General features: G+C 41.7%; 1 protein-coding gene across 1 annotated transcript in view; it reads right to left on the reverse strand.

The window, feature by feature from the left end:
- LOC124776582 (GTPase-activating protein skywalker) overlaps positions 1-19169 on the reverse strand; it is a 299487-nt gene that overhangs the window by 67851 nt on the left and 212467 nt on the right. The window contains exons 6-7 of the mRNA XM_047251633.1: positions 2305-2412; positions 1967-2140 (exon numbers count right to left, since the gene is read on the reverse strand). Coding sequence (XP_047107589.1) covers positions 1967-2140; positions 2305-2412 — 282 coding nt within the window. The remainder of the gene's footprint in view (positions 1-1966; positions 2141-2304; positions 2413-19169) is intronic.

A 19169-nucleotide genomic window follows, 5' to 3' on the forward strand; every position in this document is an offset into this window, starting at 1 on the left:
TCATATGTCTGTCTCCTTTAATTACAGCATCCATCATTTTCTTGCAACCAACATGAAATTATGAATACCTGCGATACCCTTTTCCTTCATTTTACTTCCCTCCATTTTCTAATCCTTTGGCTTTCCTTGCAACAAATAAAATGTGTGACTCCTAAGTGCATTTCCAACTTTTTGCGGCGTAATGAATATTCTATTAAATTTCGGGCTTGCAGCCACACAAATAAAATTTCTTCCACTGATATTTCGGCAGCATATTGTCTGGCCATCCTCAGAGTGTGGCGCAAGACTGACGACAAGGTACCAAGCGCGGCCTTATATGCTGCACTGTGGCAGTATGCGCCTGCGAGTCCAGATGCTAATCGGCAGCAAAGAGATACGCTTACATATGCGCCGCCTGTGGTGAAGACGTACAGACATTCGATTTGTTTATCGATGAATGTTCAGCAGTGATCACACCATGATGACTTCTCTGCATTTTAGTTAGCGCAAGAGCTGGATTCCATGCATTGTTCAAATTAAAACCGTTATCTCTAGTTATTAACTTATTAGCTAATTCAATCTCAAGGAAGCTATAGAGAGATTAGCTAAAAATTTAATAAATAGAGATAATGGTTTTAATTTGGTCAAAGCATGGAATCCAGCTCTTAGGATAATTAAACTGCAGGAAGTCATCACGGTGTCATCTCCGTTGAACATTCATTGATAAGCAAATCGAATGTCTGTACGCCTTCGCCACAGGCAGCACTTGTGTAAGCGTATCTCTTTGCTGCTGACCAGCGCCTGTGACTCGCAGGTGCACACTGCCCCAGTGGAGCATATAAGGCTGCGCTTGGCACCTTGTTGTCAATCTTGTGAGTCGCTCCGAGGATGGCTGGATGATATGCGGTTGAAATATCAGTGGAAGAAATTTTATTTGCACGGCTGCACGCCCAAAATTAAATGGTCTGATTCCTATCACTGTTACAATGAATTACTTAGTTTCGAACGCAGGATGTTCAGAATTCCTGTTACAGGCTTAAAGGACTTGTATAGAGGAATGAATAGGTAATATTCTGAACTGGAATCTATGTTCAGAAACATACAGTTTCTGTGCTACAAGCATGTGAAAACATGCTGGTAATGTGACCACTTTTAGGAGTAACTGATTAGGCATGATTCAGTACATCGCTTGTTGTACAATTCCACTCATTAATAGCCAAAGAAATTGCTCATGTACTTGTTGATGGGTTCTCTTCAATGTGATGCAGTATGGCCTCTTATAATTCAAGTGTACAGCGTCTCCTTGGAGCAGTACAATCGTGCCTGCTGACTGTGAAGGTACTCTTTCTTGAAGCCGTTGTGAAACTGTGGCGAAAAGTGTACACAATGGAGGTGAATGGTATGGAGAATGGTATTGATAAAGGTAATGAGTAGCTCTCCCATTACCGCGAGCTTCGCCATTCAGAAGGATCATTTCGGTGTATTCTGGAAATGTGTACTCAACACTGTAACACTCACAGACGCGTCAATGAGGCTCAAAATAGGTCAGAGAGGGAGGATAGATGTCAACCAACACCAGCCAATCTGATGTGAACGACCCCCTCCCTCCGCCACGCCAACCGCGACCACCCAGCAAACATGTTTTCGAACAGCTGCAGCACACAGAAACAGTATGTTTCCAGACTTGGGTCCCTTTTCAAAATATTATGTACTCACTCCCCTCTTCAAGTCCTAGAAGGTTGTAATCGGAATTTCCAAATACCTTATATTTCACTTTTAATGCTATACTCCAAAAGAAAGCAACTGTCAATCCAACAAGTTATTTAAGGAACAGTTCAACTGAGGAATGAACACTTGCTTCCCTTGATCTTTTAACTTAAAGACATTTTGCTCATCAAATGCTACCTCTTATCAGAAATTTACTACTGAAAGATGATGATCAAACGGAAAACAAAGAATCATTTAGATACAAGAAAAATTACTGTACCGGTATGTGCTTGCAGAAATTCATAAATGCTGTTTCAATTCCATGCTTCAGTATCTGATTCATCCACTCAGAGTTTTGAGGAGCAGAGTATTTGTAGAAAAGCAGCAGAAGAGCCATTGCCACACGGTACAGCACTTTAATACCTTCATTTAAGAAACAATCCATTACACGCACCTAAAATTAAATTTTAAAAAAAGTACATAGATAAATGGAAGATAATGAGTTTACAGACCGATAACTATTGCAAGAGTGTTTGAGTGTAATATTTTTAATTGCAGTTTCTAATTCAATAGTGACATTTAGTTCAATAAAGAGCATTAAACAGTTAATCAAGTTACCAAGTGGTTGAATGGAATCCCCTGCAGTATCCACCACAACCAATTTGAATAAATGCGTTCAGATTGTGCATCAGGGCAGTGTCGAGCAAGATGAACAGCAGCACCTTTCTGCCAAGCATGACATATGTATTACTTATATTATTAGTGCCAGTATTGTTACAACTAGAAAAGAACACACTATAAAAGCAATTATTTCAAAATATGATAAAGTGCACATGACAACTACTCCAGTTACTTACTGAAACCATGAAGTGTATGAAAAGCATCTTACACAGACCAAATTTTGATATTATATAACAGCAAACACAAAATCACTTGTAACAGGTATTCAAGTGTACAGTCCTTTAACAGAAAAATTATTTTATGGCTAAGGATTCCCCCCCCCCCTCCCCCAAGATCTTAAGGAAATTATAAATTATCAGCTTTGATCTTTATGAATACCAATGCTTACTAACTTTCATTAATCATTATCATGCCGTTAGATCTCAGGGAATGGTGTGGAGGTAACACTGTCTCCTGCAGTCAAGATCAATTAAGCGTACAGCAGAGCATATACAGGGCGTACCAAAAAGAATCATCCAATCTAAAGAAATCATAACTATTATGTTATTTGAAATAAGTGCATGAACAAAGTACTGTTGGAAAGAATAAACTCTAGAGTTTTGCGTAGTTCCCGCTACTTAGCAGCAATCTGCGTCTGCTTCAATTCTAGTAAAAATGGTGTTGGGACAACAGAATGTGTTTTATGTTCTACATTTTGCGCAGTGCAGGTCAGTAATAACAGTTCAGCGTGACTTTCATACTAGGTATGGTGTGAATCTTCCTACAGCACAGAGCATTAGCGATGGTATGAACAATTTTGAGAAACAGGTTGTTTGTCATCATCATCATCATCATCATCATCATCATTTAAGACTGATTATGCCTTTCAGCGTTCAGTCTAGAGCATAGCCCCCCTTATAAAATTCCTCCATGATCCCCTATTCAGTGCTAACATGGTGCCTCTTCTGATGTTAAGCCTATTACTTCAAAATCATTCTTTTCCTTGGTCTACCCCGACTCCTCCTACCCTCTACTGCTGAACCCATGAGCCTCTTGGGTAACCTTGCTTCTCCCATGCGTGTAACATGACCCCACCATCTAAGCCTGTTCGCCCTGACTGCAACATCTATAGAGTTCATTCCCAGTTTTTCTCTGATTTCCTCATTGTGCACACCCTCCTGCCATTGTTCCCATCTACTAGTACCTGCAATCATCCTAGCTACTTTCATATCCGTAACCTCAACCTTATTGATAAGGTAACCTCAATCCACCCAGCTTTTGCTCCCATGCAACAAAGTTGGTCGAAAGATTGAACGGTGCACAGATAACTTAGTCTTCGTACTGACTTCCTTCTTGCAGGAGAGAGTAGATCATAGCTTAGTGCTCACTGCATTAGCTTTGCTACACTTCGCTTCCAGTTCTTTCACTATGTTGCCATCCTGTGAGAATATGCATCCTAAGTACTTGAAACCGTCCACCTGTTCTAGCTTTGTTGCTCCTATCTGGCACTCAGTCCGTTTATATCTCTTTCCCACTGACATTACTTTTGTTTTGGAGATGCTAATCTTCATACCATAGTCCTTACATTTCTCATCTAGCTCTGAAATATTACTTCGCAAACTTTCAATCGAATCTGCCATCACAACTGAGTCATCCGCACATGCGAGACTGCTTATTTTGTATTCACGTATCTTAATCTCACGCAGCCAGTCTACTGTTTTCAACATATGATCCATAAATAATATGAACAACAGTGGAGACTGGTTGCAACCTTGTCTTACTCCTGAAACTACTCTGAACTATGGACTCAATTTACCATCAACTCTAACTGCTGCCTGACTATCTATGTAAAGACCTTTAATTGCTTGCAAAAGTATGCCTCCTATTCCATAATCACGTAGCACAGACAATAACTTCCTCCTATGAACCCGGTCATATGCCTTTTCTAGATCTATAAAGCATAGATACAATTCCCTGTTCCACTCGTAACACTTCTCCATTATTTGCCGAAAGCTAAAGATCTGGTCCTGACAACCTCTAAGAGGCCTAAACCCACACTGATTTTCATCCAATTTGTCCTCAACTAATACAAGCACTTTTCTTTCAACAATACCTGAGAAGATTTTACCCACAACGCTGATCAAAGAGATACCTCTGTAGTTGTTACAATCTTTTCTGTTTCCATGTTTAAAGACTGGTGTGATTACTGCTTTCGTCCAGTCTGATGGAACCTGTCTTGACTCCCAGGCCATTTCAATTATCCTGTGTAGCCATTTAAGACCTGACATTCCACTGTATTTGATGAGTTCCGACTTAATTTCATCCACCCCAGCTGCTTTATTGCACTGCAGTCTATTGACCATTTTCTTCACTTCCTCAAATGTGATCCTATTTCCATCATCATTCCTGTCCCATTGTACATCGAAATATGAAACATTACTGATCGTATTTTCACCTACATTGAGCAACTCTTGAAAATATTCCCTCCATCTGCCCAAAGCATCAACAGGATTCACCAGCAGTTTTCCTGACCTGTCTAAAATACTTGTCGTTTCCTTCTTACCTCCAGTTTGTTTGTGTGAAGGCAAATTGCCAGTCCATCCCCGAGTGTCTGACACAGATGTCGAACGCATCTACCATATTTTCACAAAGAGTCCGCAGAAATCTGTTTGCTGTGCAGCTCGACAGCTCAACATGCCCCTGACATCTGTCTGACGTGTGCTGCATCAGCGTTTACACAAGACCATACAAAATTCAGCTACTGCGAGCTCTTTGTGAGGGTACAAGCAACCATGTGTGGAGTTCTGTAATTCCGTTCTTGGCAATATGCAGGATGACAGTTTTTTTCCACGCTTAGTGTTTAGTGATGAGGCAACATTCCATTTAAATGGAAAGGTGAACCATCATAATGTGAGAATCTTATGTGTGACATTAGGAAAATTACAGCAGGAACTACTTGTGAGGTTCATCCCCACCAACTTTTGGAGTATCAGTTGCCTCATCTATTAATGAAATTGGAGAAAAAGTTTAAAATTGTGATGAATATAGTGACATACTGATGAAGAACACAAAATCTGTGTCATACTTGTAACTTCAGTTGACTATCCTGAGAGAAATGTTAGCTGTATGTGACTCTGTATAAGCATATTTTTGCATATGTAATGGAGACACTGCGTCCAATCAAAACTGAAGATTTAGAAATTCCTATCACATAACCCAAACTGTAAAACTGTTCTTGTTATAACATGAATTAATACCTCTTAACAGGACTCACGGCAGTTGAGATACATACAGCATAATGACTTTTTAATTCCTTTAAGTAACACCTAGTTGTGTTCCTTAAGCAAAACCTTTCATTTAAATGTCTTTCCTATAACAGGACCATCTGTTATGAGATTCTATGACTGACTATACAAAAACTGCATGATACATTGTGAAGCATGATACAGAGCTCAGCCACTGCCTCATATATCAAGACATGCAATAGCTTACACTAGAACTACAAGTATTATTTGTAAATGTGGTTGCAAGTAACACATACAATGTATTATTTCTCAGTGGACTTTAATCCAGCAGGTATCTTCCTATTGGCACGCATTATATTATGTAAAGAGAAAAGATTAAGACAGGGTAGTTAGCTAACTCTGTATGGTCCTATTTTAAACAGTCAAATACATATAAGTTTTACAGTTTACATTACCATGCAACATGAAAGAATGAGAAGGCTAACTTGGGTTATGTGACAGGCATTTCTAAATCTTCAGTTTTGGTTAGACACATTGTGTCCATTACATGTGCAAAAACATGCTTATACAGAGTCACATACAGCTAACATTTCTTTCAGGATAGTCAACTGAAGTTACAAATATGACACAGATTTTGTATTCTTCATCAGTATGTCACTATATTCATCACAGTTTTTTAGACTTTTCCTGTAAGTTCATTAATAGATGAGGCAACTGATACTCCAAAATCGGTGGGGATGAACTTTTCAACAACGAGTTCCTGCTGTGATTGATTTTCTCTGCAATGACGACTGATCTGTCTACAATTACTGTTACTGCACTTTGGTTCACACACAATCATCTGACACCTCTCTTCAGAGCCATCTACAAGAACCCTTTCTATATCATCACATTCAGTCCCACAACTTTGTTGAAATTGCACTAAGCTCAACATTAATGGGTTAATCCTTTTTCTAAACCTTTCCACCCACCGTGACCATTCCTGAAACCAAAACTTCTTGGTTTTGGGCACTCAAAGGTAAGTTTATTAGGAGCATTATAATAACATTCTTGTAAGAAAATCATTCCAGTATATATATATATATATCTCTCTCTCTCTCTCTCTCTCTCTCTCTCTCTCTCTCTCTCTCTCTCTCTCTCACACACACACACACACACACACACACACACACACACACACAGTTTAGTTGATTCTGGCTCTCTGCGAACCCATGAAATAAATCATAAAGTAATGCTACTATAGCTCAACTCAACGGCTGGAGGGAAGAATGACAACAGGTTTTGGCATACCCATTTGCAGTTTCCTGTTACTTGTACCTTACCTCCCGCTGAGGTTAATTCGGTTGGCGATCAATCATGTTCTTCTACAGTGAGAAACTTTCTTGTAGGTAGCACCTCGTTGGGGTATTATTTACTGCCTCATTTGTGGCCTTATTGTTCTGATTTTGTATGTGCCATAGTACTAAGCTGTACAGTATCTCCTTCCTCTTTTCCTGTAGCGGAATGTATGTGAAGAAAATGCTGGATCGTCCGTCCTTTCTTGACGAAATGCTGCACTGGTGAACGGGTGAATGGCAGTGTCCAATGGACACCATATTTTCAAAAATGACCACATCACCATTATCAGGTGCACTAATAAGCTGACTTCTTGGTGACCAGTGAGGTGCTGTTCTCTCTTGCCCCCTCCCTCCGATCTGATGTTCTACCAACATTCTTCCTATTGACACACTGCTCTGTTCTACGTTCTTGTGCCAGATACATGGGCTAGCAGCACTTATGCTTGTCTCTCACTTGCCCTTGAAGTCAGTTTGTTGTTTAATCAGACTAATTCCAGGTTTCTAGGCCTTACTAAGGATGTAGCCATTATAAAAAAAAATGATCGGTGTTTCTCTTCCTTGAATCTTGACAGAGTCTTTAATGACAAATGTCTAGAAGTTAGACACCTGTGTCAAAGCCTCTGTGTTGTTATAACCCATTCCATGTACTTCCAACAGGCACTGTTCCACAACTGCTAACTTATTTGGCTGCTTCACTTTGGTTTGGTGTTCTCAGCAATGATCTTTGACAATATGCACTGGCTGATCTATATTCATATTGCCACACTGGCAGTGTGTCTTATGTACCCCAGATTTTCGTAATCCGATGTCATTTTTGATACTACAAAGCAGTGCCTGTGTTTTAGCTGGTGGACGGAAGTCCATCTACACTTGGTTTTTCCAGGTAATATGTCCTACCTTTCCAGATAATGGGCGGCAAAAAGGAATAAATGCAGTGGCAGCATCTTCCTGAAGTCCCTCTTCTGTTTCTGCTTGTTGTACAGTGGATATAAGATGTAGGTGACTATGAATTTGCTACTCCCTGCAGCTGATCTTGCGGAACACCATCCTCAGATGTTCAAGTTCTTGGTTCATGCTTACATTTTTCAGAGGGAGTGTGAACCCTATGTACCAATGCTTCGAGCACGCCATTCCTCTGGACCTGGTCGTGGTAGGTGTCTGCTTGCGGGTATAAGTCAGTGTGCTTACTCTTCCGGTGCAAGCAGTGGCCCGACGTGCTGTCCACACTTCTTTATACCATCACATACAGAAAGATGAAAGAACATGTATCAGACATATAACCTTCAGGTGCTCCATGCAAGACTATCACCAAACTCACGACCAAGCAACTGGATGAGGATGGGATTTTGGTTCTTAAGAAAGAACTCAATTTTGCACCCACTCCTAAATCCACTCCTATCACAGGCTTAATCAAGACAGTGGAACAACAGGCAGCTGCAACACTTCCACCTGAACACGTATGTCATGAAACCTGTCACGCTCTCACACAAACAAGACCTACTAAAAAGAACATCTCTAGCAGGTACATGAGGGGGAGGAGGAAGTGATTAGTGTTTAAAGTCCCACCAACAACGAGGACAGATTAAGGAAAGAGGGGGAAGGAAATCAGTCTTGCCCTATCAAAGAAACCACCCTGGCATTTGCCTAAAGCGATTAAGGGAAACACAGAAAACCTAAATCACAATGACCAGATGAATGTGAGTCCAGTGCACTAACCACTGTGCCATCTCACTCGGTCTAGCTGGTAGAAGGCACCATACGGAATCTAAGAGAACATCCAGGTATGGCTGTCTTACCAGTAGATAAATGCAACACAATTGTGGTCCTATCTCACCACGACTTCAAGTAGACAGTGTGTACTGAAAGACTGATATTTATTTTACCATGAGGGTGGAGAGGCAGACCAAGGCGCTTCTCGAAGAATTTGGCTTGCCAGAGGAGGTTGTTAAGAAGCTACGACCGACTGCATCAGCTCCACCAAGACTTTATGGACTGCTGAAAATTCGCAAAGATGGGGTGCCTTTGTGCTCCACTGTTAGCATCATTGGTGCCCCATTTAGACATTCACTAAGTACCTGAAGAATTAGTGTACCCCTTAAATCATGAAGTGTTCACACCACATGCGCAAGTACATGGATTTTTTCGGGACACCTTAACCACTTTTGAGTTTAAGGATACTGACTTTTGACATTCTCTCTCTTTTTACTGGAATGGCTTTACAAGAATCCCTAGTTGTGGCCATTGCATTTTTTCCTTTTGGGGTACATTATCCAGAAAGGTGGTATATATTCTCCAGAGACACAAAGTGAAGATGGTCTTCCACCCACCAGTAGATATACTGGCATTGCTTGGTAATGTTAAACACAACCATCGATTAAAGAAATCTAGGGTCTATCAAAAGCCTTGCCAATGTTGCAGCACACATGTACATCAGACGGTGGGTACTGTTTAAGATTGTTGCTGATATCATCAACAGTGCACTGGATTGCAGCAGCTTAACAATAGGCAGTTGCTAAGCACTACCATTCGGCAGTCCACAGAATGGATACAATGATACTAAGATTCTGAGGTAGTCTTCTAACTTTTGGGAATGTGTCATTAAAAAACCTATCTATATTTGAGAAAGGGCACTGCTAGTCAACCGTGATACATCCTTAGTAAGACCTGGGAATCCTGAATTAGCCTGATTAAGGAGGAGATGCCAGGTGCAGACGGCAGATAGAGTGTGAGATTCGAGGTAGCGGGGGAAGAGATGAAAGCAATACATAAGCCCCAAGTGGCCAATACATCAGCACACCAGATGATGGCATCATAGCACCAGCCTAAATATTATGACCATTGAACACTAACCTGTGGCCATTCACCCGTGAACTATTTCATCATGTAGTTCATCGCAGGAACCTGAATAATCACCTGTACTTTCTTTTCTGCTATGCAAAAATGCAAACAGATTTAAGTACACTAAGGTAGGTAGACCTCTCTGGGGGACACCACCTTCAAGCAGCACAGTCCGTGCGGGTGGAGAGGCTTGTGTGTTCACATGAAGCTGAGAGCTATGCCGTCTGTGGGAACCTTTGGTCAGTAAGGTCTTGGCCGATGGACCAGGCTAAGTGTGGCTCACACCAACCTGTCATCCCACATCCATTCCTTGTCCTTTCTCAACTCTTCAATATCCAACCGAAGATGTGATGAGATCTGTGCCAAGGGGTGCGTGGCATATGGGGAGATGTATCGTGAATAGAGCTTCAGGGATACCAGGCGACCTCCCTGAGTGATTAGCCTTGCACTACTTGGGGTTTCCATGATATGGGCCCATTAGCTCCCCAACTCTCGTGGGACCAAAATGGACACTAAAGAAGACAGCAATACTGAGGGGCAAGTTGAGACCTCAGACATCCAAACATGGGGGTTGGAACTGATTGAATACATCCCCTCAGCTGAACAGGGGGACAGACCTGTTCCAGAAGTGGGAATGGTTACTAAGAAATTGGATCAGATTAAGACCAAAAACTTACCTGGGGGCTCGGAGGAGGAAACTTCTTAGAGAACAAAAGCTAAAGGAAGGAAAAGAGTGGCTTCCTAAACAAAAGTGGAGGGAACCCAAAGGGCTTGAGCCCAAGACCTCCTACAATCCCCTTCCACATCAATGGCAGGCAGTAATAGAACAAGGGAGGAATCTAAGACTCCCACTTCTCAGGATAAGTGCATCCAGAAAAAGCTGAAGCAAGAAATAGGAAACAGACCTATAGTACTGCAGTCTCCATTTTTAGGATGGCGGTTATCTACTGGACAAGATCACTTTGTAGCAGGAGCAGCTCGTGCAGATGGCTCTCTTTGAGGAGACTGGAGGGGGGGGGGGGGGGGGGGGGGGAGGGGATGCTGCTTCACGTCCCAAATTCAGGAGAGTCTATCTGGATCATGGTACTCTTATCTTTGCTTGGGGGGGGGGGGGGGGGGGGTTACAGTGGACTGGCTTCAGGAAACGGTGCCCCTAATATAACTGTGGGAGGATGCGAAGCTGCTGGTAAAGACAGCAGCTGAGCTCTTCAAGACCAGAAATATATTAATCTGGGTGCCAAAACTCCTTAAGGATACCTCTCTGGAGACTCTGATTGAGAAAATAGGGTCTCAAAACCTGAAAGTCTTGACAGAGGACTGGAAAGCAATCAACCAGAAGGTTACACCAAATGGCCAAACCCTTGTGGTGGAAGTTGGAGTGAAGTCCGTGAAGGCAATGCAGGAACAAGACCTGAGACTATTCCTGGGGTTCTCGCAGGTTGCCATCAGGGTAATCAAAGACATCAGAAGTGACAATGGCAGCAAGATAGAGACTGAATGTGCTGCAGATAAATCTGGACATGGCCCTGATTCAGGAACCATATTTATATAAAGGGGGTGTTTTGGGTCTGGGCGGCACTAGAGATAAGCTGGTTTATGCTAGGAAATATAAGAAACTCCAGAACATGCATTTATGTAAAAAATGGAAACCCCTCCATGCTGATGGCAGACTTTTGTTCTAGGAACTTAGTGACCATCAGGATGCGGCAACGTGAGGAAGGTATCATGAGGGAGTTTGTAATGGCCTTGGCATACCTTCCTTACGAGGACAGAGCTCCTCCTCCTCCTCAGGAGGTGACGAGACTGACAGAAGCCTGTGCACAATAGGGCGACCAACTATTGATTGGATGCGATGGTAATGCCCACAACTTAGTGTGGGGCAGCATCGACACCAACAGTAGAGGTGAGTACCACCTAGAATTTTTTCTAGCTAATAAATTAAGAGATCCTCAATAGGGGCAAGGAACCTACATTTAGGAATATAAGAAACATTTAATAATATAAGAAGGGAAGAGGTAAGTGACATAACCGTCGGTTCCACTTTGATGGGTAGTTATGTCAAATCAATGGCATATGGCTTTAAAACCATACTCATCAGACCACATATATATTAAGTTTGAGGTTGAAATGGGCATTAGACAGACTATGTCCCATAGGAATCCCAGGAAAATGGACTGGGAGGCATATAGGAGGGACCTTGATTCAAGCCTATCAGAAGTCATTTCAATAAGGAGTCCAGTAGAGTCTGAGGAGGTAGCAGTGGCAGTGACCTCTGCCATCCTGACCTCATACCATCACCAAGAAGTGCACTAATAGGTATGTATCTTGGTGGAACAAAAACCTGGAATCACAGAGGAAATAGGTACGAAGACTGTTTAACCTTGCGAGAAGGGGACCATGGGCAGGATATTGGGAGGCCCTTGGCAAATACAATCTTGCAAGTAAGCAAGCAAAGCAAGCGTCCTAGAAGGTATTCTGCGAGTAGGTAGAGGGTACAGCTGTTCAGACAAGACATCACAAAATCCTCACTAGGATACCAATTAATCCAGGAGGAACTTTAAGGAAAGAGGATGGGGAGTATACACGGACAGCACATGAAATACTGGAACTATTACTCAAGACTCATTTTCCTCAATGTACTCTGACAGACAACATAGACCAAGACGAGATCCCCGTGAGATATAGGTTATCAGGTATTCGAAGGGAGAACTGGGAATCTGCCAGAGAATGTGCTGACCATAGTAAAATCCAATGGGCAGTGGGAACATTCCATCTGTTCAAGTCACCTGGCCCAGATAGAATTTTTCCAGCACTCCTGCAATAAGCAGGAGATAACGCAGTAAGATTCCTATGCAGGTTATTTAGGGTTAGCCCAGCAGCAGGAATCATTCCTAGCGTCTGGAGGGCAGTGGAAGTTTTCTTCATTCCAAAGGCAGGGAGAACTAATCATACCAATGCCAAGGATATGAGACCAATCAATTTGTCCTCCTTTCTTCTTAAAAAATTAGAAAAACTGCTCAATGTGCATGTTAGAGAGAGGTGGTCAACTAGGGTCCCTCTACACATAAACCATCATGCATACCAACCAGGAAAATCATGTTCAACTGCACTCCACCAACTTGTTGGGAATGTGGAGAAGAAAGCACTACACTTTCAGGAAATAGCCTTCTGCATCTTCTTGGACATCGAAGGGGCTTTTAGCAACACGACCTTCGAATCCATGGTTAAGGTAACAACACAGATGCATTGCTTGGAGACCACCATTTGCAGGTGGATTGGAGCCATACTTAGTGGTAGAAAGGTAGAAGCCACCATGATGCAAGAAAAAATGGTAATCAACACCACCAGAGGCAGTCCACATGGAGTGGTCCTGTCCCCTCTACTGTGGAACCTTGTGGTGAATGAACTCATTGTAGAATTAAACTCTAGACAGAAGTGTTGCCAGGGATACGCAGGCAATCTTGTCATAGTAATACTTCACAAATTTTCAAGTACAGTCAGAACTATGGCACAAGGAGTACTGAACATAGTGCAAAATTGGTGCAGGAAACAGGATCTAAGGGTCAGTCCTAAGATGACTGTTGTAGTACAATTTACTAGGAAGAAGATGGAACACACATGTTGGAATCTCAAGTTTCTCAATGAAACCAGTGAAGGGGATACCAAAAATATCTAGGGGTAATCCTGGATGAGAAACTAACGTGGACCCCTCATGTAAGGAGCACCTGTTCCAAGACGAAAGGTACTCTAATGAGTGCCATGAGAGCTTGTGGTAAAAACTGGGGCTTAAGCCTCAAGAGTATGTACTGGATATACACCATGATAGTAAAGCCTCTGATCACTTATTGGGCTACAGTGTGGTGGAAAAATGTAGAACAGCAGGTAGCTTCTAAGGAGCTTGCTAAGGTGCAGAGATTGGCCTGCTTAGCCATTACAGGCAGAATTAGCACGACACCCACTGCTGGAATGGGAACCATGTGGGACATGCCCCCATTACACCTGTGGATAAAGATGGAGGCAGCAGCTGGAGCCCACAGGTTAAAGACTGGCAAAAACTGGAACTCATTGGGTATCCAGGATCTCTCACTAAAATACTGAGTGAGGCAGACGTAGAAATGGTTGGGGAAATGCCGGCCGACTATATAACAACTCTCAGCTACTTCAACGAGCCTTTCAGTGTAGTAATTGGAAGTAGACAGCTCTGGGAAAACAAATTTCGACCCCATACTGGAGACATAGTCTGGTTCACTGACAGTTTGAAAACAGACCAAGGTGTTGGGGCCGGGATATACAGAGTGCAGCCAAGGTTGGAGAGCGCAATTTCTCCAGGGAAGATGGCACTGTGTTTCAAGCAGAAATATCTGCTATCAAGTTGTGCGTGGAGAAGAATTTGCAGACGTGCTACAGAGGTTGTAGCATTTTCATTTGTTTAGATAGCCAAGCAGCCCTGAAATCACTGGCAGCCTCTGCAACAAGATCAAATACTGTGGCAGAAGGGCACAAAGTTCTTGTCGAGCTAGGGGAATGCAATACGGTAAACCTATTGTGGGTCCCTGCTCACTCAGGGATTAGAGGTAATGAGCAAGCTGATAGGTTGGCCAGGATATGGGCGATGACAGCATTTCTTGGACTGGAACCTGTCCTGACAATCACCAAGGCGATGACCAAAATAGAACTACAAGACTGGACAAGGAGAAAGCATGTAGAATATTGGGCTAAGGTCCAAAAGCAAAAACATAGCAAGGTGTTGGTGCCGAAGCCATGTTCTAAGAGAAGTCTCTCAATCCTGGGCGTGAACAAGAGAGAAATGGAACTCATGGCTGGACTATTGACAGGTCACGGATATTTCAAAAAACACCTACATACAATGGGGATAATAGAAGGAGACCTCAAATGTGGAATGTGTGGTGTGGACAAGGAAACCACATCACATTTGATCTTCGAATGCAAGGCATTGGAGAGTAAAAGACAGAGAATATTTAGATCAACCAGACCTGAAGAAATTGGGTCCAGCGAAGCAGTGGTAAAGGATCTCCTTGCACTGTTCAAGGGCATTGGTTGGCTTTACTAGATACACAAGGAATGATACCGCACAATAAACTCTGTTTTGGTGCGGGCTTGACCACAGTTGTTTTTCCTTCCCTGATAAAATCAAATCAAATCAAATCAGAGGTAGATAGAGAGCATGAGGAAGACAGCGGTTTGAACAGATTTTATCTATTGTACTGTTCTCAAAATCACACAATCTCCACATCATAATCTGCTTTATTACTCTCAAAATCACACATCTTCATATTATGATTTGTAAATTCATTTGGTACAGTAATCTTCAGAACATATTTATTGAAGGGGGTCAACCTGTTAAGTCCCATTCATAAACACTGTACAATATAGTCGCAGTATTCAGCTGGAATACTGTAAAACATTGATTTAAAAACATAGTTTGAGGTGCAGTCATTCTTGTGACTGCACTTTTAAAATCACTCTCCAGCTTCTCCAGTGACCAGGCTAAAAACTGACTCCATGCTTATGCAATTCAGGTGACACCATATTCGACAAGGCACAGAGCTGAAACAGCTTTGTTGCCTGCAGTGTATTTGTGTTGTGTGATTCATTCTAGCAACAAAATGTGATACCAGTAATTTTGAGTGTACACCTGATACTCATTGATAAGCTACCGTTTAATAAATGGCAACAATTTGTCAGCTTCAGCACAGAAGCTGGGTCTAGGGCTGGTTTAAATTATTCTCACTCTCAATTAGCACCCTTAAACTCCTCACCATAAGCAGCAACAGTGACTTTGAGCAATAAACCCAATACATGTAGAATTTGATCAGTTGGGTTTGTCATGAATTGTGACTAAGCTACTTCAAATTTTTTCTTAGTGCATGGGTCCATAGCCACTAGGAAAGGCATATCCTCCTTTATTCTGGAAGAAGGGATGAAACCCATAGCGAAGGAGTGGCATTAATACTAGGCTGGAGAGCAAAGCAGTCTTTGACAGAGTGGCACCCAATTGCAAAGATTATCACAGTTGCTCATACTGCAACGAGAGTGAGACCAGTGATCACTGTGCAATGTTACAAACCAACACAAATGCCTGAGGATGAAGAAAAAGGCAAGTTTTATAGCAAACTCCGAGAAACACTGGAAAAGTTTCGAAAAAGAGATTGCCTTCTGCTGATCGGTGACTTTAATGCAAAAATTGGGAATGCCAACCATGAGATAGAGTAGATTATTGGGCAATATGGGTTGTGCACCCGAAACAACAATGGAGAACATCTCAGACTTGTGCGGCATGTTTATCCTGATTACTGAGGTTCCATGTAGCCCCATACATGGTGTCACAAAGTGTCATGGGTTTCACCAGATGGCACAACAGAGAACCAGATAGGCCACTTTACAATTAGCAGGACCTGGCAAAGATCACTCCTGGATGTGAGGAACAAAAAAGGATCAACCACCATCTTATGCTACGAACAGTCCATCTAAGAGAGCTGCACAAAAGTCCAAGAGGAGTTCTTGATCCAACTGAGAAATCATTTTGAAGTGGTTAGCAGGGGAATTGAAGAGAATGACACTGACGGTCAATGGGATGCAGTGAAAACAACCTACACAGATTGCTGACGAAATTTTCAGAACAACCAACCACAGCAGACAAGACTGGATCTCTGACCATCCATGGGATGCAATAAAGCAGAGGAGATAGGTAAAATTCCAGCTAAACTGCGCACAGACAAGGGAAGTAAAAGAAGAAATCCAACAGGAACTCTGCATGTTAAATAGAATGGTGAAGAGGAGTTCCAGAACAAATAAAGGAACCTTCTTCAATAATCTCGCAGCTAGGCAGAGGCAGCAGGTAACAGATGCAATAACAAGACACTATATGGCATCACAAGGAAACTGCTAATCCATAAGATCCAGACTTTCAGCAACATACGTCTGAGGAACCTTGCTACAGCATTACATACCGTACTACCTCATCAATGTTCGTTAAACATTTTGCTGCTTGAAAAACTGAACTGTCGTCATATAATACTGAAAAAGCTGTTAATACATATAGTACCCAAGACTATTGTGGTTTCTCGAATTGATTATGTCTATTTTGTCGCCAACTGCTAGATAAAATGAAATAGACCTTTCTAATATTGCAGCAATTGTAACACACGCCAAATAAGTGAGACTGTTTTGGTACAAATGGTCATTTTTATCTACCTCATTTACATAGATAACATGACAGAATATAATTCACGAAGTATCAATATCATAAGCCTAATATGCCTACTACAAGCGAAAAGTTTTATGTTAGCAAATATTTTCACATTTCATTCATATGCTCCAGTTTCTCAGGCACGAGTTAAAAAAATTTTTTTTTATACAAATTTGGAATTGTCATATTCTTTCATATAATTTGTGTGATGTCCCTGTTTCTTCTCCTTCCTTGTTCTAACAAACAATCTTGTCATCATGAATTCTGTAACTATTTCTGCCACTGTCATAACTTATTCTCCCGTTAACTCCACTAACCCTGTCAGAATCATCAATTCAGTTATCTCGCATTTGTTCTCCAGTTTGGCAGTATTACAAGTACCAACAACAAGTTTTCCGCTCTATTCCAAGAACAGAAATTAAGTGGCTGCTAACTGGGGACTGTACAACTGGCCCTTAGTAGTGTTGCAATCTAACAAAAATTTTCTGTCAAAAATTTTTTTCCTTGGATACACTGAGAAGGTTATTCTTATCTGTTATTCCTGTTGGTCATTTATTTCCACTCTGATAGTCTGAATTTATGGATTTCACTAATAATTATAACAACACTGACCATTCGCACACTCAGTCAACCACATAAACATCGTTCCATCTAAGTAAGGCTGCCTTGTGAGTTTTTCTGAATATTTTGGTGCTGATGTTTCATCAGACTGACAGATTACGCATTTGATATGATTCACCCAATCCTAGGTGCTGCCAAGATGTTAAAGCCTTGCCAAGTGACTGCAGAGCTAGCTGACAGTACAACTTCCAGGCACCCTGCTGGACCTGCATTTCAATGGCTCCCATTTGGGGTCTGCTCTGTCTTGTAGGTGAATCCAAAGGGTGAAGAGGTAACTAGAGTGAAAATTGGCATCCTTTCCCATTGAGCAACATCCTTGAGAGACAGAGAGCAAAATGGTAGGTTAGTAGTGGAGAATGATACTAAAGTAGAACTGAAATGATATCACATGCTCAAAGATTAGTGGACATAAATTTTCAGAGTGGATATGAATCTCTAGGACTGTTCCCAAGAGACAGTAAAGGAAGAGTCCCAAGTTGCTGCTTTGTTTAATACAGTTTCTTTATTTCTGCATATGGCATCAATTGGTAATTAAGATTTCCTGTATTTTCCATTCCTTGGCATACACATGACAGGTCTCTTCTCCACTCTGGATTGTCATTCAAGCAGTTAAACAACAGGCAGGTCAGCAACATTCAGTTTCAACTTAATTTGCAAGTTTACAGTTCCCTCGAGTAGTCTGTCCATGAGATGCCAAGTAGGTATGGAGAAAATAGCAGTACCACACTTTAGGGAGTGTAAGGATCATCTGCAACATGGAGAAATCTTACCATTACATAGAAATACTAGCAAATTGAATTTGAGTATGAAGGCGACTGTTCTTTCTAGATCCACATTACTAGCTTCATTGTGTTTCATACCTCCATTACTCCTTAATTTAGACACACCTTTCATCACTGCTTGTTGTAACTTCTTTATCATAAATAGGTGCTTTTAACATTATTATAAGACACCTCCAAAGAGTAGTTGCGATCAAAAGCTGTGTTGCCCGATTTCAATTTGGCGAGTACTACTGCAAATCTTATGGTAAATTTAAAAGCTCCTGCAGTACTCTGTAACACAGATTATGTTCTGTAACTATTATTTTCTTGTACAACAGGACAACTTGACACTCTGGCTCTCTTAGGCCAGTGGGTGTCGGTGTTCCCGGGTGGTTCATTGAAATCGTTGGAAGAACTTTTTATTTCTGAACTCCATTTTTGTCCCACAAAATAGTACGGAAATGTAAGTCAACTTAGAAAGAGTTTCACGTAAATGAGCATGACTGATACAACTGAGGTGTGGTAGATGTCTCAGCAGCTAATGAAGGTTTTGTCTTGGCAACCACTCACATTACTGGTGTGTAGCACATGCCATGTTTAGTTTCCTTGTCTCTGTGACACACACACACATAATGTTCCACACCCCAACCTAACAGAAGCACTGAAATACACCCACAGCTAATGGCCACAGAAGACTTCTGGTGTTGACCACATCAACTTTGAAAACCCCAAGGACCTAAAATCTAAACTCTGCCACCAAAAAGTAAGTGCTCATGAGTTAACCCTAGCTAGTGTAATGCTACAGACACGG

Source organism: Schistocerca piceifrons, chromosome 2 (genome assembly GCF_021461385.2).
Source record: "Schistocerca piceifrons isolate TAMUIC-IGC-003096 chromosome 2, iqSchPice1.1, whole genome shotgun sequence".
Taxonomy (NCBI): Eukaryota; Metazoa; Arthropoda; class Insecta; order Orthoptera; family Acrididae; genus Schistocerca; species Schistocerca piceifrons.